At 41.3% G+C, this 20,890-nt stretch overlaps 1 protein-coding gene across 2 annotated transcripts in view; it reads left to right on the top strand.

Annotated features, from left to right (window-relative positions):
* LOC119859100 (phospholysine phosphohistidine inorganic pyrophosphate phosphatase) overlaps nucleotides 1-20,890 on the top strand; it is a 161,881-nt gene that overhangs the window by 138,402 nt on the left and 2,589 nt on the right. Inside the window, exon 7 of one of the 2 annotated variants that reach the window (XM_043519590.1) lies at nucleotides 18,302-18,439. The exons of the other annotated variant lie outside the window; for it this stretch is intronic. Within the exon in view, the coding sequence (XP_043375525.1) occupies nucleotides 18,302-18,398 (97 nt within the window). The 3' untranslated portion in view covers nucleotides 18,399-18,439. The remainder of the gene's footprint in view (nucleotides 1-18,301; nucleotides 18,440-20,890) is intronic. 2 annotated transcript variants of the gene reach the window in all.

Raw genomic sequence — 20,890 nt, 5'->3', positions numbered from 1 at the left:
GAGCCATTTGGAAGGATTATTATTATTTGTTATTAACTATGTTATTTATGGAAGTCTCTAAGGGCCAGCCAAGAACTTTGTGCTAGACACTGTATAAGAATAGCAAACAGTTTCTGCCCTGAAAAGCTTATAGTCTAGATCGCCTGGAACTGAATCTGAGCATCCTGAATATCTTTGAGATTTCTCATCGCTCTAACCTGAGTATATGCTAGTAATTCTTTCATATTTAGGATTATTTAAAATACAACATACTGAGTGTGAAATCCCAGTTGACCTCAATGGGACCAAGATTTCAGCAAAACTCCCATTGACTTCAGTGGAGCCAGGAGTTCACCCTGAATCTGCAAGGACTGAACATGTGCTGTAGATGGCAATAGGGAAGGATATGCTAATAACCTCCATATAAGGAGCACTAAGGAGTACTAACACCAAGCTGAGAGGAAGGGCAATTAATTACCTCCCATCTTTGAGTGTTCTAATGGTCTAAGCAGAGGGCTCAGAGACAGGAATGCCAGTGTTGTACTCCTTGTGCTGACACTGACTCACTGGGCACATCCAGACTAGGAAAATATGTTGTGTTTAAAAAAATGTTAGCTAACATGCTTTCAGTAATGTGTTTTTAAACACAAGTGTAGACAGGGTTTGACATCTTTGAAAAAATGTTAGCTAGTTGTCGTCAATCCTAGACTGTCTGTGTTTGGGTCAAGTGGGAGCAGAGCCAGACAGAGAATCAGAGAGCCCTTGCTAGTTCCATGATGGTCCTGTTTCTCTGCTGCAATGGGCAGATCTTTTCTCATTTCCTTCTAGGTTTGTTAAGAACTTGAGATCCTTGGATGAAGCATGCTACATAAATACAGTGTTTTCAGGCAAAGTGTTCTCACTCTTTGAACAGGTTCACTCCTTTATAGACATTGATAGCAGAGCAGAGGTTTATCTGTCTCTGGTGGGGTAGATGATCCTAAGATCTCTGTTGTTGATTGCTAGACTTTTCCCCCCCTATGAGCTGCCTAATGAAGTGCTGAATAGAATAGGCTTGATTTATATCTGTCTTAGGAGCTTATTGCCCAAACAAGCTCTCTGTAGTAGCTCAGAGACTGCAGGCACACAACACAATGCTAGTTTCATTACCTGCTCAGCTGCCAAATAGGCCTGTTTTTCTCATCGTAGACACAAAACAGAAGACACAGCTGCTGATTGGACTGTCAGTTGGAGCAGTGATGGAAAGTCTGCAGAATAGCACTGTGGATTGCTACCTCTGGGAATTTATTCAACAGGATGCCCTGATGAAGCACACAAGGGCTTTTCCCTTCTCCGGATTATACAACATCAGGTGGGGTAGCCGTACAAGAATTGGCAATAACCCCTGGAAAATTAGGACTGGCCCAAAGGAAAAGGATGGGTGACAAACTTCACTGTTCCAAACAATAGAACTTAAGTTTTATTAGAAAACATGAACAGGCAAATGCAGGCATGAAAAATGGGGTGTGTGTTTATATCTATCTATCTATCTATTTATCTATCTATCTATATGTTGCAATAGCATCTTAAAGTCAGCTACATTGTATTAGGCACTGTACGACTATATAGAAAATGACAGTCTTTGACCCAAAGAGCTTATACTCTCTAATCCAAGAGGCGCTGTATGAATACATTAGGCCAGAGGCGCCGGAACGGGGGGCAATAGGGGGCCATGGCCCCATCACTTTTAAAAGAAGGCCGGGGGGGGGAGAAGCAGCGCAGGAGCAGGGCCTTGGGGGGAATGGGCAGAATGGGTATGGGTCCTTAGGGAGAAGGGACAGTGCGGGGGCGGAGCCAGGTTCAGGCACCGGTGGCCCCACACACACACACTTTTAGGGAGCTTCCGCCGCTCCTGAATTAGGCAATGTAGATTTGAAGAAGTTGGTCTGTGAAACTGGTTCATGGGAATCTTGACAATCAACGTTCGTGTTTATTGGTAATTCTCTCATTTTTTTTTTCAAGCAAACCTGTTTTGCTTGCCTGATGCTACGGAAATTGAAGGTGGGGCTAGGTACCCATTAGCAGCAGGCAAGGTACAGAAGAGAAGGCATTGTAAGTCTGGTTTACAGAGATGCTTAATAAACAAACTATAATTTGCAATGTTTACAGTGAAATGGATGCTTTCAAAGTGGCAGCATCCCCTGATTTAAATCAGTGAGCTGCACATTCTCAAGTTATTCTGAGCAGTTTCTTTAGTGATGAGCAATGCACCAGCTCAAAGCTACACTGTGGGTTTGTACTAGTTAGTTTGAAAGAGGCGCTGCCATTGCCCTTCATTTTACAAGTTACTTGCATGTTCCTAAGTGGTTAAAACAGCTGGGCCTCTATGGGTATGTCTGCACTGCAATTAAAAACCCGCGGTTGGCCCAGCCGATTCGGGCTTAGGGGCTCAGGCTAATTCCGATGTAGACATTCATCCTTGGGCTGAAGCCTGGGCTCTGTGAGGTAGGAGGGTCTGAGAGCTTGGGCTGCAGCCCGAGCCTTAATGTCTACACCACAATTAAACAACCCCTTAGCCCGAACCCTACAAGGCCGAGTCAGCTGGCACAGGCCAGCTGTGGGCTCTAATTGCAGTGTAGAGATACCCTATGCTGGCTTTTTTGGCACACCCGTTTATGTTATTCTTCCTCCAAGACCCTGTGGACAGTGGGGTTGGTGCATTGATGGTGTTATATTCCACCCCCAGATATATCAAAAAATTGGTGACTTCTCATTGCCCCTTGGGCAGAGTTTGTTCCATTGTGTATTTAATGTAGAATTCAATGGCAGAACTCTTTCTGGAATGCATATAGTACCGCACTGTCATTGTACAGCAGTCATTCAGAGCGCCCAGTCCACATTTCAAACTCAGCCACTAGCATTGGAGAATGTGGTTCATGGCTGCCTCCGTCTCTAATATGGAGGTATGACCTTGGAGATACACAATGCAATTCCCTCTCTTGATGCAAGCAGCCATGTTTAGCAAGTTTATGGAGTTATATTATGAAGATTTTAACGAAGCCTGCCATGCAGAAAGTCGGCAGGGAAATTATAATAATGTAGGTAGGTGAGAAAAAAGAGTGTGCCATGTAGTTTTGATCAAATTCTATGTAATTCTATGACATCCAAATAACTTTTCAAAATGACTAGCTGGTAGCCTAGTCTGGATTTTAGCGTGTGGTGTTTCGCTGGTTAGGTCTCCAGCACCAAGAAAGAGTGGAGCCTTGCACACTGATAAATTTAGGCTGAGATTTCCAAAGCCACCTATGGTGCATGGATGCCCAATTCTCGTTTGTTCTAATCCAAGTTTTTGAGGCATTTTTGCAAACCTCAGCCATAGTCTCCTTTTAGTAAATATGAAGCCTCAGTCCCGCAAACTGATCTACAAGGACAGACTCTTGCAAGGAATCCCAGTAAACAGAAAGGGAATCCTCATGGGAACACAGATCACTTTGCAGGAGGAGAGCCATATTTAGCTATCCAGGGATCCCAGGACTGTACAATATGAAAACACCCCAAGCTCAACAGTAGGTCAGAAAGGCAACTAACAGACCTCCAAACGCCCCAAAGTTAACATATCCCCCGCCCCTCTAGTCAATAGCCTTACACTGCCATGAAATCCTGGGGAAATAAATGAGCCTTTCAGCATGCCCAGAAACTCACCAGCATAGGCTGAGATGGTGCATAAGTTTCATCGACAAAGACCTATCATGAAAATGCACTGCTACCAGAGCCCCACCTGTTTAAACAAGTGGCTGTTAACCTGGGAATTCCAACAGGTAGGATACAAGGAGAGGGGTGATTCTAATCTACTGTGTGTGGTAAATTACCAATAATTTTCACTGGGTCTTATTTTCATTAGAACTAGAATTGGTCAGAACACATTCTGATGGTACCATTTTCTATTGGAAAGTGCAGTTCTGTTGAAACTGAATCGCTTCCTAAAACTGTCAATTTTCACAAAAATTTTATTGGGGGGAGGGAAATTGACATTTTGGAACCAAACACTTCAATTTTTTGTTTTGAAGCAAGGTTTCATTTCAAAAATTTTTAATTTTTTCAGTATGTATTATAATATTCAATTTTAAAATGTCAGAATCGAAACAGTGTTCTGATTATTGTAAAACTAAAACATTTTTAGAATTTTCCTTAAAGGAGAATTTCTACATTTTTAGGTTTCATTCCAATTGTAAAGAAAGCCAGATTTTTAATCTCGAAATCCTTAGCGAAATGGAATTGTTGTCCTTTGGCCAGTCCTAAATAGAACCTGAAAACAGAAATCAGCTCATGAAATTTTCTGGACCTTGGGAATAAGTTTCTTTTTAAAGATATGTTTGTGGCCTCTAGAATTTGTCTTTCCTTTTGATGAATGATTTTTCTGTTCATCTAATAGGTAATGGCATCACCCACTGCCACATTTTATTGCAGAGATGTAAGCATGTGAAAATGTACCTCTTGAACAAGCACTGAATATAGCTTGACTATGCAGGGGCTGAGTCTTACTATAAAAAATATAGATAGGGATTGAGAGAGATCAGACAAAAAGCCAGCAGGAAAGAAAAAAGTCTTCACTGACCTATCATTCCTGTTCATTAGGTCAAGGAACTTTCTGTGATCTACATTCCTGCACAACTGGCTTGTCTGGGCTAAGTGATTCCAAAAGCTGCTTTAATTTTCCAACTCAGAAACATTTAACTTTTTTAGCCTCCCATCTGAAAAAAGTTTTAAGGTGATAAAGTGCTGGTTCCTAGCCATGAATAGGGCATCACTTAATTTGAGATGGAAAATTGATTACATAGATGTCATTCTTCTTTAGTTTTGGTTTCCTGGGAGTCTCACTGCATTTCTGATAGCCACATCCCTAATTAAAAGCAAGAACATACGATTCACCAGACATTGTCCAAAGAGAAGTATTATTTTCACTGAAAAGTTTACCAGGAAAACAGCCTTTAAACGCTACCTGGTATTTAGCCACAGACATCTTGTTGCTAGAAGATCACATTATTAGTGGTTGTAGAATTTATGAGAGTTACACCTGCAGATTAAATTGGGATTAAATTGGTCTAATACTTTTATAATTAAAGATCACCAAACAAGATCATAAACCCTAAATAAATAAATAAATCTTTCTTCCACTGCTTGAAAAAGACCTTTCCTCCCCAACATTCAGGTCCGTAGGCATTTTGTACTTAAATTTCTATGAAGTGCTTTGTAAATGCAAGTGTCAGCATTAATTTCATTCATTTATTATATTGTGAACTTGTCTAATGAATTAGAAGGATGAAGTGACATTCTTTTAGGTGGGGCTTTTCAAAAGGTGTCTAAAGGAGTGAGATGCCCAAATTCCACTGAGTTTCAATATGATCTGAGTGCCTAATGCCCTTAGGCAAATCCCAGCCCCAGAAGCTAATAATTTCCACTGCAGTGTGTTGAGTCCATAATCTGTTCAGGGCTAATGCAGTAGTTGTGTGTAAAATGCATGTTTGTGTACATGCATATTTGTGTCTATGCCCACAAATCCTTTCTTGGGGATTTTAAAATGTTTTCTTAATTTATTGAATAAGGTCACATGGCAAAGGAAAATAGTTAGTCAATAATTAATCCAAGCAGGCAACGGACAGTCTCCTGATGCTTGCAAATGCCATACTGTGCTGGAGAGTTTGGCAAATCTGTGGCAGTTCTTTCTCAGATTTTTCTCAGCAAAGAGCATGTGTGACTTTTGAGGGGCAGGGAGGAGACTTTTGTTTTTATTGAAAACATCTGTGCTATGCACAAAAGGAGAACCCTGCATGAACCCATATTTAAGAAATGAAGCTGTTCTGATTACACAGCATGGGAACCATTTCAATTACACAAACATACATGGCAACTGCTCATACCAAAGGCCACATTTCTGCTGTACAGTTCCAGAGTATAATAGCATGCACTGTATATAAAAACTCAAGTGACTCGGCATAGAAGACACAAAAGGATTTACAGCCAAAACAAAAGCAATGTTCTACTTCATAATGCACGGAACCATTCCTCTAAGAGGAAATAACAGACCTTCAGAGGTCATCAAAGGGATTGAAAGGGTCCATTAAATGATATAATAGCTTTTGCATTTTATTGTAGCTGGGCATAGGTTTCAAATGAAATTTGAAATGTAAGTTCAGAAACATTGCTCTAAGTGTCTGGCAATAACCCTTCTGTCAACAATCATGAACATACTTAACAAACTAGCATCTTCTGTAAATTAGATGCTGCCAGGCCCACTCCACCAGCAATACCAAGTGACTGTATACCAACAGAGAAGGTTCCAAATTCTTCCTAATGAGCAATCGAATCCTAGCAAAACCTCACAAATATGCCTTTCACTTGCACTTTCAGTGCACGAGTCCTCTGGTTACTGATGTTTCTAGCATTTCATGCAAGTAAGCATTTGGAGTCTCATATGTTCTGTGGGATGCCTGAACTTGGATTATGTTCAGAGCAACATCCTGTCCAAGATGCACAAAATTGAATACATAGTATATAGTTCAGTAACCTCAGGTCACTGCTCCGTAACCTCTTAGGGCCAAATGCTGACCTGGTGTAAGCAAGTGCAACTCCTTAAAGGCCTATGCTGTTGCACCCTCTTCCCCTAGGTGCTTCAGTAGAATTACCTTTATTTACATGAGCTGAGAATAATAATAATACCGAGCTCTTATATAACAATTTTCATCAGTGGATCTCAAAGTGCTTTACAAAGGAATTCAGTATTTTATCCCCATTTTACAGATGGGAAAACTGAGGCACAGGGTGGTAAAGTAACTAGCCCAAGGTCATTCAGCAGAGCTAGCCATAGAACCCACATGTCCTCTTGAGTCCCAGTCCAGTGCTCTGACCACTAGGCCACACTCTGAATTTGGCCCTTAGTCTGCCTGAAACTTGACACATCTTAAGTTATCATCAAGGAAACAGATGTGAACCCTCTGGTAACATACCAGTATATTAACATGTGCAATTTCCAGTTCAGCCAGCTCCCAAACTTGACAGAATCTACAAAGTATGTGAAAACTGGGCCTCTTCTTATACAGTGATCACCATTTAAAACTTAACACTTACCAGCAGTTCTCTCCCAGCTATGTGCTGTTTTAAGTATACAGCAAAATGATAGTATTTGCAGGGCAACTATTCGCAGATATTGACTTTTGAATGGCTACCATTGTGCAACATTCTTAACATTGGGTTGCTCGTTTGACCAAATGGAATTGCACACTCTCAGGGCTAAATTTTCAGAGGCAAAAAAAAAAAAAAATTTTGCCTGTGTTACAGTGAGACAAATTCCACATATTCCCTGCTGGGGATACCCCAATGTGAAGGATCCCCCAGCAGACAGAGATGGCAGAGCCAGCTCCTACATCACCATCCCTGCAGGCTTTGCTTCAGGGGGCATGGCAGGACTGCAGAGGAACTTAGAGAGGACAGGAAGTAAGGAACCATTGATAATTGACGCAAATTAGAGTAGCCCCCAGGTCTGTCCAGGTGAGCCCCTTCATGCTTGCAGAGCCCCATTGACTGCAGAGGGGCTCTGTGAAGTAACAGGGATCCATCCACGTGGTGCTTTTGGTAGCGAAAGCAAATCTTAGTGAACAGGTTTTGTGAGATTGTTCTATGCACAGAGAGCATTGTGGATAAAGGCATGGAGATGGGAATGAGAGAAGAAAACAAAGGGAGCATGATGCATACTGTCATTGGTGCTGTGAGGGCAGCCTACCAAATGTGAACTGGGCTGCTGGTCTCAGCTGAGTGCCTGGCCCTAGAGGATGTATGTCACCATGATGCTAACCGGCACTATCAGAACCGGCACTAACTTGCCACCTGGTTGGCAGTCTCAACAGAAAGGCCAAAGATTGAATGGATGTGGCAACTGTCCTGCTTTCTCAACCTTGGCAATGGTCCCTGCAAGGCTGAGGCACATTGGTGGGGGGTTGTTGAGAAGCTTTCTTTACTACTGTCCATGCTGTATTCTTAGGCCATGTAAAGAGACAGCGTCAGTCTGCAAAGCTCTTAATCTGGCACCTTCACATGCGCTACATTTCCTGAAAGAAAAAATAAATAGCGGGGGGAGGGATACAATTCCTCATGTCATCCGCTTCCTCAGAATTGTATATTTATAGACAGTTTGGTACAGTAACTATAGAAATCTAAAACATAGGAGAATTGAGATTACTTGAGGAGTAAGTTACTACCAACATGAACGAGAGAGGGGGAATCTGCCCCTAAATATACGTAGCCAGCTGTGTGCTTACTGCAGTTATACAATATTTGAGTTTAAAGACTGCTGCATCAGAGTTCTGAAATGCACGGATGGGAAATACATTATCCATGGGTCTCAGTTGCATAATAGCATTCTGTAGCATGCTGTCTTCAGGGCAGCTTTTGGATGACATGCTACAGATCTCTGCTGTGAGCTGCCAAACATTATCAGGCAGGTGAAAATCACTGATAGGTTCTCACAGGACTACACGTTTACATGATGCAGATAAATTCGTGGCCCTGCAAATGTACAGCCACAAAAATTCACCCAGCTGAGGACTGAACATTCAGAATGAATTAGCACAGGTGGAGACAGGGTTTCTAAATGGACCTGATCCAATGTCCATTTAAGACAATGGAAAAACTCCTGTTGACTTCAGTGGGCCTGGGATCAGGCCCTAAGGGCCAGATTGTGCCCACCCCAACTCATGGTGAGTAGTCCCTTTCTTAATTAGTAGTCCCATTGGAATGAGTGGAACTACTCGTGGAGGAAGGGACTGCTCAACATGAGTAAGGATTGCAGAATATGGCCCTTAGGGTCTAATCCCACACCCACAGTAGTCACTTAATTCGTCTACACTGCAAAAAAAGCCCTAAGGAGGCGAGTCTCAGAGCCTGGATCAGCTGACTTGGGCTCACACAGCTTGCACTAGGGGGCTAAAAATAGCAGCACAGATGTCTCCACAGGGCTAAAAATATCAGCATAGACGTTCCCACTGAGGCTGGAGCCTGAGAGCCGAGACCCTCCCCCCTTCACCAGGATTCAGAGCCCAGGCTCCAGCCTGAACCTGAATGTCTGTCTACATTGCTATTTTTAGCCCATAGCACAAGTCCAGTGGGTCTTTTTGTAGTGTAGATGTACCCAATGGTATTCTTACCATTGTCTTCAATGGGCATTGGATCAGGCCCTTAGTGGACTGACATGAGAAACACTATTCTGTGTCTTGTTTTCTGCTCTCTGTGTCTGAGTTCCCACAGCTAGTGAGGGATGCATTAACTCGTTCAGTTTGCAGCACTGGACCTACATTCATTGAGAATGTTAAGATGGAAGCAGTAAATTGTCTAAGAAAATGGATAGGATTTCAAATTAGAGTTATTTTGCCTAACAGCTTTCTTTTCTTTTCACTTGTCCTTATTCTTCGTAAAAGACCAACTTACTCTGTTTTAGAAATGGAAGCGCACACACACTGGTGAATTTTTCAGAAATCAAAGATGCAAGAAACCTGTTATAGTATATATAACATTTTGAAGGCACATAGCTCTTTTCATCAAAGGGTCTCAAAGCTCTTTATGAACATTAATTAACTGGGATTTATCCCAAATCTGATATACTCACTTTCTCTCTTGTTTTGAGCAAGTCACTTAACCTTTCTGTCTGGTGATACTTGTTTACTATCTCTCAGGGATGTTATCAGGATGGATTAATTAATTAATTAAAGTGTGTAAAGTGCTTTGAAGACAAAAACCCTGTATAGGTGCTTAAGGCATTATCACAATCATTTTATTATATTTATTTAAGCCTTACAACACCCATTGGAAGACTGGGAAGGTTTTTATGATACCTGTTTCACAGGGTGGTAAGCTGAGTCACAAAGAGGTGAAGTTACTTGTCAGAAATCAAACAGTGATTCAGGAGTAAAGCGAGAAATGGAACCTGAGACCTGACTTCCAGTCTCTTGCTCTAACTATTGGAAACACTCCTTCCTCTCTTGTGTCACATTGCCAACCTTCTTGCTAATGCTTACCAAATCATCTTGTGTTTTCAATGTTCCTTAGATTTTCAGAAACAATCTTCATTGATATTAGTTTTCTGATTTATCGTGCCTGTGCTCTGCTTTCCTCCTTTATTTCTAAGACCTGCTTGACCCTCCTCCTCCCCTGCCCCCAAGCAGTTTTTATCACTGTCTCCTCTCCCTTTTGCTGTGTTTTTTTATGTTATTCCTGAGTGAAAGCTTTGAATGCACTCCATTTGAAGGGTGTGCCCGAAGCAATCTGTGAATACAAATGGGCAGTGGCCACAGCAGCATGTCCGCTGTAAGGGCATTCTGCATTGTCAGAGAACCTCTGAAGGATTCCGATCGTTTTCATGGCTGTCAGCTTCCTTTCCCCTCATTCTGCACACTAGATGGAAAAAATCAGGCTTCCTTCTTTCAGTGTTACTGAGTCGGGGCATGGGAAGATGAAGTGGCTCTCAGATGTGGTAGGAAGCAGAGAGGGTAGAAGAACTGCTACAAAATTGGGACAGTGGGGAATCCTTTGGCTGAGAGGAACCCTGATATGCAGTGGGCAGGGTTGAGGGAGGGCATAAGGAAGCCATAAATTCGAGCATGGCACCAAGTAGTTACAGTATATTGTAACATGACTTAGCCCTGTTAGCTTTTTTTCCTTTTTTGCTTCCGATTGCTGTGAAATACCTGCACTTCCCAGGTGTTGGAGGGACTTGGCCTGCCTCCCAAACAACTGAATTGCACTCAAAGATCTTTTAGTAATATATGTCTTAAATTTCATGTAAGTGGAACATGAGCAGGATTCTCTCCCCACTGATTTTAGTCTTAGCAATTACATAAACTGCTTTTAATTTCCTCATGTCCTCTGATATGTTCATCAAGGAACTTGACAGACCCAAGGTCCAGCACAGTCATTAAAACCTGGCATCCCAAACCTGTCTGTCTACCCTTCCCCCCCATCCTGAGGGAAAACAAAGGAGCTGCAACATTGATAGCATTCTTACCTCGCTGCTGGGCTGCCTGCCATCCAGGACTATGGTTCTGGGTTTGTTCACAAGTGCATATGTCCATGTCTCACCACCCTGTGCTGCATCCTGGTAAATAGGCGGAGCACTGAAATATAACCCTCTCTCTCAAATACTCCAATTCAGAGCAAAGGATTTCAGTATACCTCAGCACCCTTCCTGCCCACAGGGCTAAAGCAAAAGGAGGTATGACATGCATGCGTGTGTTTGGACACCGCTTAAACATCAGTTCTAATTTTAGGCTTACCAGCATTGAACTCACTCTTTTTAAACGAATATTATCTGTGGAGTTTTATACATGAGGACACCCCCTTTAGCATCACCATGCAGCCAACTGGCTAGGAAGCAAACAAATGAGCATAGTGCTTCAGTTTAACTTGTTCAGCATGCCTGTGTTTAAAAAGTGAATTTATTCGCCTCAGAAAATGCGTTCCAACAAGGCAGGAAAGCAGCAATCTAGGTAACTAGTTCCTAACGTTTGTCCCGTTTTTGATTTACAGGGGAAAATACTTCCCTAACCCCTCAGTCCATGTATTTTCCTGCATTTTGACAGTTTGTTTCCTGAAGAAACACTCTACCAAGTCTGTTTTTCTGTTCTGTTAAAACTGTAGCTTTTTCACATGATATGGAACAATTAAGAGGCAAACCTACAGATTTCCCCTAGATGTTAGCAAACAATTTGGCTATTAATTTAACCTGTTTGTGGATTCTTGCATGTAAATTAGATGGAATTAAACACAATTAAGCTATGTGTGCTGTTCTGGTAGGTAAGAGAAGCGAGATGGATGTTGCTAGAAATCTGTGACGTAGATGACTTCTTGCACAGGCTTGTTTTCTGTTGCTCTTGCAAGTGCATTTACCAGAAATAGAGAGTGCAGTGAGGTAGAGGGTGTCATTATGATATTCCTTATTGTTAGATCTTTTTGTTGAAGGGTTTTGTAATCTCTGATTAAAACATCTTGCCTAAATAATAATAGAAAAGAAAAGAAAACATATAATAATTAGAGACAGACCCAAGCTTTTTCTTGGTTATTATTTGTATAATGACAAAGCCTAGGGGTGCCACTTAAAGTTGAAACCCCATTGTGGTAGGCAATGTGCAATTATAGAGTAAGAGGCAGTTCCCTGTCCCAACAAACTTACAGTCAGACTAGACAAAACAGAGAAAGGATGGCAAACTGAGGCATTGTGAGATTCACTGACTTGCCCAAGGTCACTTAGCAATTTTGTGGCAGAGTAAGGAACTGAATACAGCTCTCCTGAGTCCCAGTCTAGTGCTTCAGCCACCAGGCCATCCTTCCTCTCTTCAAAAGGAATTCTGCACATCAGTCTGAACCTGGGGTAGGGCTGGCTCTAGGTTTTTTGCCTCCCAAGCAAAAAATTTGCCGCTCCAAGAGCGCAACTGCCCAAGCCAAAAAAAAAAAAAAAAAGGATGACCGGAATGCCGCTCCTGGAATTGTGCCACCCGAAGCACGTGCTTGCTTTGGTGGTGCCTAGAGCCAGTCCTGACCTTGGGTTTGATCATTGCACAGATCTGATTTTGTAGTTCCCCAAAGCTCGGAGGTGCTTAGAGTTGGAGTTTTGGTCCCAGCTCATTATAGAGATAATGGTAAGCTACAAAGCTCAGCGTGAGATCCAAACCTCTTCAAAGTTGGGTGCTCAGCTCTGTGGTTTTGGTTCTGGTTCATCTCAAATTATAATGTCAGGGAAACATACTGTACAGACATTTACTAACGATGCATCAACGTGCTGTCAGTCATTGTGATTTATTTAGATTTGCAGTGCTGAACTAATTAAATTACCCATGTTGAACTAAAAAAAGAGTTTCTCTTGTAGCACTCAGTAAAATTATTGCTTCTGTCTAAAGAGACTAGCAAAGGTTAACAGTATCTGTTTATATTGCTAATAAAGAAAATCCTTTTAAACTGTGTCTGATGTCGTTTACAGGTTCAGTAAGAGTCCTCGAAGAACACATTGCCAAGAAAAATGGTTTTAGACTTTTTAATCTAATTTTATGTGGGGGGAGTGTATCCTATTTAATTAGCGAGTAAGTGGGAACTGTGCTGTGACACAAGAAGATTCCCCTGTGTAAACACAAGGAGGTTGTGTGGAATGAGTTTAGCTCTCTTACAGGATGCAATATTGCAGAAAAGGTCAACGACAGGGGGACACGTATTGTTACAGATTAGATTTGCCAAATGACTTCAGCATTGTACACTGGAATGCAAGATCATTTGTCTTATTCAAGTTAACATCGGTACCTTTCTTTGGCCCTGCACGCTGTTTTCCTTCACACCCCTATTTTTAAGGAACTGAGCAAGAAGCTAATTTTAATCCATCATGTCAATCATGTGTTAGTTGGTTATCATCTGCTCCTATTCTCTGAAGTCAAGTTTCTGCTGGTCTAGTTGACGTTGATCTGAATAATCTAGCTATTTTCATCCCTGTGGCCATGGCAATCCATGTCAACTGTCTCAGTTTACACTGTCATGTGTTAAACCTTTTATATTTTATCCACATAGTGCTTCAGCTGTTCCCATTTTGTTCTCCATGTGTTTGTTAAAGAGTAATACAAGCAAAGTACTTAAAGAAGACATTCCAACCAGCTTGCTAGTTTCTCTAGTGCAGAGTTGTATGATCACCTTGTCTTCAGTGTGAAGTAATCCATGTGTACTTACACAGTGGTTTTGCTATCAACGTCTCAAACTGCCTACATGATCTAATAAGAACATTCTGGGTAACATACATTCTAAGACTTGGGGTCCTTTCTGATAAACGGTTCATTATGATTATGTGTTTAGTGGTTCACCCCCAGCAAAACAAGACACCCACCTGGAACCACACATACAAAGGTACAAATTAGCAGATCCTAAAGTAATAATGGACAAGAATCATTTTGGGGGGTGGGGGAAGTAGTTACACTGAAAGTGTCCATTGCATATGAATAGTCTATTATCCTGCTCCCCAAAACATCCTCTTAAATGTATAATATCTCATATGTATATAGCTGTATTCATTTCAGAGAATCCCAAAGCACATTACATACTAATGTGCAAATAATACCTGGATCACTTCACTCACCACAGCTATGCATTGTGGTGATGACCTGAGGTCAGAGACTCAAAGTACATTCCTCACTCCCACCAAAGGAAAAGCCCACATAGAGAAACTGCCAGCTTACTTTCTGTATGAAGATATTATAAATATGGATTCAAAGATAGATCCTTGATCTCTGGACTGTTTGGATTCTAACAAGGCAAAATGACTGCATGAGAAGACAGAGATCCCCAGAGTTATTCTGGGTAGCCCTGAGAGACTTTTAGGAAACTGGCAGATTACTACATCTCTGCTATCATTTGGATTTATAGACTGTGACTCACTTGTACATATATTTTTCCTGTTTTAACCTCTCATTAACTCTCATTCTGTTTCTTAGCTAATAAACCTTCAGTTAGTTTATTGTAGAACTGGCTGCATTGCATTACAACATTGTCTTTACTAAAAGCAGAAAAGAAAATGGGGAGGATGGGGCAAGGTCAAAGGTGAAGTAGGAAGGAGCCAGTGGGGACAATGGGCAGAGAACCTGTGGCAACGTCCACTGCCTCATGAAGTATGACAGATTGATAGTCTTGGAGTAAGAGCTTCTTTGTTCAGCCTCAATAGGTACACTACACAACCCCGATCTGGGCAAGACAATCTGTACAGCTCAGAGGGTAGTTCACTCTCGGTACTGATTCAGTCCTTGTCCCAACCACTTGGGGCTTATCTACACGGGAACACCCAGAAAAGTAATCCAAATTAACTTTTAAAGTGGATTAGTTAAACCACATTAAACCCCTGTGTGGATTCTCTTATTCAGAATGGAAGTGGCCTTAACTTGATTTAGTTTAATTCACTTCCAAAGTGACTTAGGGCCACATTTCAAAGGTATTTAAGTAGCTAAAGATGTAGGTAGTCAGTGAGACGTAAGCTCTTAAGGGCTAGATTTTGAAAGGTATCTACGCGCCAGCAGAGGCAGATAGCTCCTAGTGGGATTTTCAGAAGTGCCTGAGCAGGCACGTAACTCAGCACGTAACTCCCTTTGAAACTACATGGGAGTTAGGCATCTAATTCACATAGGTGCTTTTGTACATTCCACTTGGTGCCTATCTGCTTCTCTTGGCTCCTATATACTTTTGTAAATCTGTCTCTGCCTACATCACTTTTGAAAATAGAACTTGGGCTCCTAAATCACTTACACGCTTTTGAAAATGTTACCCTTGTCATTAGCTTGTTAGTGCTATTGTTTAAGATTCCATTGGGACAGAAAACTACAATGGCCAATATTAAACTCAGGAAAAACCGTTACAGTATGATTGGGTTTTGAGATCTACAAGGCAGCCTGCAAGCTGGAGCAAATGGCCAGCTTGTGTGTTGGTGTCAACAGTAATAGAAATTTTCTATTTTACAGTTAGCAGAAGGGGATAGAAAGAGCTGGACTGTTTGCTCTAGATTCCTTGTTCTGCTTCACTAGGGAGTCACGGTGCAATAATAAAAATATAAAGAACTATTTTATTTATTAGATTCCCCTCACATAACGAAGGTCACCATGCAGCAACTTCAAAAATACAATGAAACAAAACAAGCAAAATGTTAAACCAGTTGAAATTAAATAAACCCTCTGAACCTGTTGTTGCTGTTATTAGTATTTGTTATCATTTATTACTTGTATTGAGGAGCCCTAGTCACAGACCTGGACCCTGTTGTGGCAGGTGCTGTACAAACACAGCAAAGCACATAAGCACATAGAATCATAGAATCACGGACTATCAGGGTTGGAAGGGACCTCAGGAGGTCATCTAGTCCAACCCCCTCCTCAAAGCAGGACCAATCCCCAACTAAATCGTCCCAGCCAGGGCTTTGTCAAGCCTGTCCTTCTAAGGAAGAAGATTCCATCACCTCCCTAGGTAACGCATTCCAGTGTTTCACCACCCTCCTAGTGAAAAAGTTTTTCCTACTATCCAACCTAAACGTCCCCCACTGCAACTTGAGACCATTACTCCTTGTTCTGTCATCTGCTACCACTGAGAACAGTCTAGATCCATCCTCTTTGGAACCCCCTTTCAGGTAGTTGAAAGCAACTATCAAATCCCCCCTTATTCTTCTCTTCCGCAGACTAAACAATCCCAGTTCCCTCAGCCTCTCCTCATAAGTCATGGGCTCAAGCCCCCTAATCATTTTTGTTGTCCTCCGCTGGACGTTTTCCAATTTTTCCACATCCTTCTTGTAGTGTGGGGCCCAAAACTGGACACAGTACTCCAGATGAGGCTTCACCAATGTCAAATAGAGGGGAACGATCACGTCCCTCGATCTGCTGGCAATGCCCCTACTTATACATCCCAATTGCCATTGGTCTTCTTGGCAACAACGGCACACCGTTGACTCATCTCCAGCTTCTCGTCCACTGTAACCCCTAGGTCCTTTTCTGCGGAACTGCTGCCTAGCCATTCGGTCCCTAGTCTGTAGCGGTGCATGGGATTCTTCCGTCCTAAGTGCAGGACTCTGCACTTGTCCTTGTTGAACCTCATCAGATTTCTTTTGGCCCAATCCTCTAATTTGTCTAGGTCCCTCTGTATCCTATCCCTACCCTCCAGCGTATCTATCTCTCCTCCCAGTTTAGTGTCATCTGCAAACTTGCTGAGGGTGCAGTCCACGCCATCCTCCAGATCATTAATGAAGATATTGAACAAAACCGGCCCGAGGACCGACCCTTGGGGCACTCCACTTGATACCGGCTGCCAACTAGACATGGAGTCATTGATCACTACCCGTTGACATGCTTAACTTCAAGCACCTGCTTGTGTACCAATGACTTTAATGGGAATTTCTCCTGAATAAGGGTTACGTGTCCATCTATCTGTGTTTTATTTTATACAGTGCAAGTAACATATGGCAAAGATTTCTCCTAACCAGAGTTTGCATTGTATAGAAAGCCAATTGCCATGTTGAGTTCACATCCAGAATGGGTAAAAATAGATCATTTTAGTCCTGTCAGCTATTTGTCTGCAAAACAGAACAGAAATAGGCAGGCTGGGATAAATGGGAAGGGTGCTGCAGATGTGGATGGAGGGCAGGGGGTACATTAGCAGAGCTGTCTGGGAAAGCTTGCAGTGCTCTGGAGTATGTTGTCCTCGCTCACACCTTTTCCAGACATTGCTTTCAGAGTCCATCATAGGTACTGACAGTCACCTGATATTAAATCATGCCTCTTGTTAATTTTTCGACCCCTAAAAGGTTTTCCTCAAGCAAATCAGCACATGTGAAATCTCACTGTGCAGTGGAAGGTCCCCAGCTGTGCAACTCTCTCATTCTGGCAATCTGTTAATCTATGTAATGTGTCCACACGTTACTTGGAGAGATATACAAAAATAAACATATTACCTGGGACTAGAGTGTTGAAAGCAAACCCTGTCATGTGAAAGCTAGATTGACCAAGTAAAAACTGTCTGATCTTCTCAACCGCTTGCTGCTTGTGTCAGAAACACAATTGCATCTTGAGCACATTGTCTAATAACTTGTACATATTCTTTTGTTTGCTGAATATAATTAGCTTTTACAAAATAATAAATGATTGACCAACATAATGACTTAGCTGTAATTAAATTCAGAACCCATTTGTGCAGTTTTTCTAAAGAGATGCAATAATTTTAGAGTATTGTTAGCCTATTTCAACCACTTCCTAGCAAACAGCACATTAGTAGTTTTCTAGCACTGCTAATAATATGAGACTTACCATGGGTAGCTTTAATTGTCTGAGCACCCAGGCTCGCCTTGAAAGTTCTTCAGAATAGGAGAAGTCACCTCTGGACTGATTTTCAATCATCTTTGGTGGTACTGCAATGTATTTGTACACCAGGGACATCTTTAAATTGGTTAACCCCAAACAACAGCATATTTGCAATTAGTATTACAGTATTCAGGCTGTAAACCCAGCTTGCCCTCCTCCAACACACACACGCACACGCACACACACACACAGCATTACCTTGATCACTCAAGTTTACAGAACCTTATGTTACAGAGAGATCACTGGAGTGTTAGTTCAGATAAGCATTTCACTTTTTTTTTTTTTTTTTTTTTGTAGCTCAGAGAATGCAGTTTACTTGAAAATTCCTATAAAAGTTTTTCTTTTTCTGAACAATTCGTGTATACTGGTATTTTTTTTCTGTGAAAGTGAGAAAAGGTGCATATTTTAATGTGTAAAATGGAAAGTGGTCTTTTTTTTAAACTCAGGATATCTACTCAGGATGCAAATGAACTTTCTGTACAGTTTGAATTCTGGTTCGGAAAGAGGTATCTACTTGTATCATATGAAGTGAAACAAAGATAGACATATCTTTCCTTGGGCAAAACTCCCATCGAAGTTAGTGGGTGAGTATGGATAGCAGGACAAAACTGAAGACTTTATTTAATTTTTACTGGTTTCATATTTTTTGGATTTTGCCTGTTTTATTCCATTGTATTTTATAAGCTGCTGTTCCATGTGTGACCTGAGGAAATGCTTCTTGGGTGAGGAAAACCTAATAATGAAGCTGCCATCGTCATCACTATTATTATTGCACCATGACAATGTAACAAAGCAGAACTAGGAGACCAAAGCACTGAGTCATGAACTAATCTTCTACATTTTAGATCAGATATTTCTGTTAAAGTTAATACCAAAGTACAGTCTGCTTCATGTGGCCATTTCCTTTGTTTTGCAGGTTGCTTTGTCGATCTCACAAACAAAACCAAATAGCAAAGTAGTATTTTTCCCCTAGCTGTATGTTGGCCTTTGTAACCTTCTGACAAATGAAATCTCAGACAGCATGGGCTACTGAAAGAGGCTATTCCCAGCTCCTTTGTAAGGAATTCATGTACTCAGAAACTCTGAGAACTTCTGAAAAATGAACAGCAAGGAAAGGGCTCCAGGGAGCCCTAGTTCAAAAACTGAAAAATAATTTGGGACTTGTACTGACAAGTACCCACCAAATTCTTCACATCGTAAATAATAAGAATCTCCATGGCTACCAGACATCCGATGGGAAATGCATCTTACCCCGTTAAGACAATAACCCTCACTAAATAAAGTCTTGCCCTTTACAGAAGAAAATAGGGCACTGAGAGGGAAGGGAGCTGGACAACTGGGCTCTCGTCTCTTTTCAAGGGTCTCGGAGGGAAGCCATTGAGAATAAAATCCATGTATTTTCTGATTCACAGCTCAGCCCAACAGATATAATGTTGACACAGTCCCTCAGGTTAAACCCTTAGTCCCCCATCAACTGAAACTATATAGAGACCACTCATTTTTCCAGGACAAGAATGAATTTTGTTCTGTAGTAGTAAACTGAAATGCTCATAAACTTTATAAAATTAGAGGTGTGCAATGAAACATGGATGCTCAACCTCTTCTAAAAGCTCTTGCTGATATAGATAAAATGCTATGTAAGATACAATGCATTCATTTTGGCTTATTAGTTAATTATATAGACCGCCATCCATACAAGGTATCACAGAATGTTCCCCAGCCAAATCATCTGTCCATGCACATTCACGGAAGATTTGTAGGATATAATATAACACACAGCTAAGATCCGTAGAGATGGTGGGAAAGAGAGGGAAAAAAGAAAATGAAGGCCAGACTTCAGGAAAAATGATAGAGCTTGGGGAAACTGTCAGAGTTAGAACATAGGATCAGTTAGATTTGTCCCTGGCTCTGCCACTGGCCTAGTGGCTCACCTTGGGCTAGTCACTTTGCCTCTCAGTGACTCTGTTTCCCCATCTGTAAAATGGGGATGATGATACTGATCCTTTGTAAAGTGCTTTGAGAGCTGCGGCTTGAAAACTTTCTATGTAAGAGCCCATTATTATTGCTATTTGTTATTAGAGTGAGGACTTGGTGTCATCTTCAGCCAGAGAAGAGAGATGGGGCTTTCTCATGGGATTTGAAGAGCATCTCATGAGGTTAATTAGGTGCAGAGAGAGAGTGGTGCTAAAGCAGATGATAGTGGAAGAATAGGGAAAGATCTACCTCCCAGCCACAATAAAGAGAAAGTGAGTGGGGACAGTTTGGCATTTCTCCTCAGAGGAAGAATTCTGTGACCTTAGGGGGAGTGACTCCACCTCTCTGTGCCTTAGTGTTTTCTCTCCATCCTTTGTCTGTTTAGAATGTAAGTTCTTCAGGGCATGGACTGTCTCCCACTGTGTTTGTACAGTGCCTAGCACAATGAAGCCTTATTTTGGTTGGGGCCTGTAGGCCCTACCATAATACAAATAATTCTAGTAACAACAGTAAAACATATTCAGAAGTAAACTAGGATGAGATTGATTTATTTATGCGCCATAATGGAAGGACACTAAAGAAAACTAATAGCTGCGTACTGGGAAGCATGTGAGAAGGAACACCAGCTCGCACTTTCTGGTGCCATGAAAAGGCTTGCGAACGTCCTGAGACTAGAGCTACGGAAATAACAGATATTTTCCAGTTTGCTGGCAATTCTAACAAATCAAAAAATTAAAATGGTTTCCGGTCAACCTGAAAACAGGTTGTTTTTTTTTTCAAAACGTTCAGTGAATCAAAAAGTAAAAAAAATCTTTTGGGTGAAACAGAAGGTTTCATTTCATGCTCAAGCTTTTGTTACTTTTTTAATTTAAAAAAAAAATAAAGGAAATTGGAAACAAAATATCCTTTGAAATAGAAAAATCTAAATGTTTTGTTTCAAAAATGTTAAAACAAACATGTTTTGATATTATGCAGAGGTTGGGGGGCGTTTTAGGGTTTTTTCAATCAAAACAATTCTGTGAATTTAACACAAAATTGCAAAATAATTTGGTGTCACTGAA

The sequence above is a fragment of the Dermochelys coriacea genome, chromosome 7, assembly GCF_009764565.3.
Source record: "Dermochelys coriacea isolate rDerCor1 chromosome 7, rDerCor1.pri.v4, whole genome shotgun sequence".
NCBI classification, from domain to species: domain Eukaryota; kingdom Metazoa; phylum Chordata; order Testudines; family Dermochelyidae; genus Dermochelys; species Dermochelys coriacea.
The sequence above is the reverse complement of the archived record's forward strand: the minus strand, read 5'-3'. Positions and strand labels throughout refer to the sequence as shown.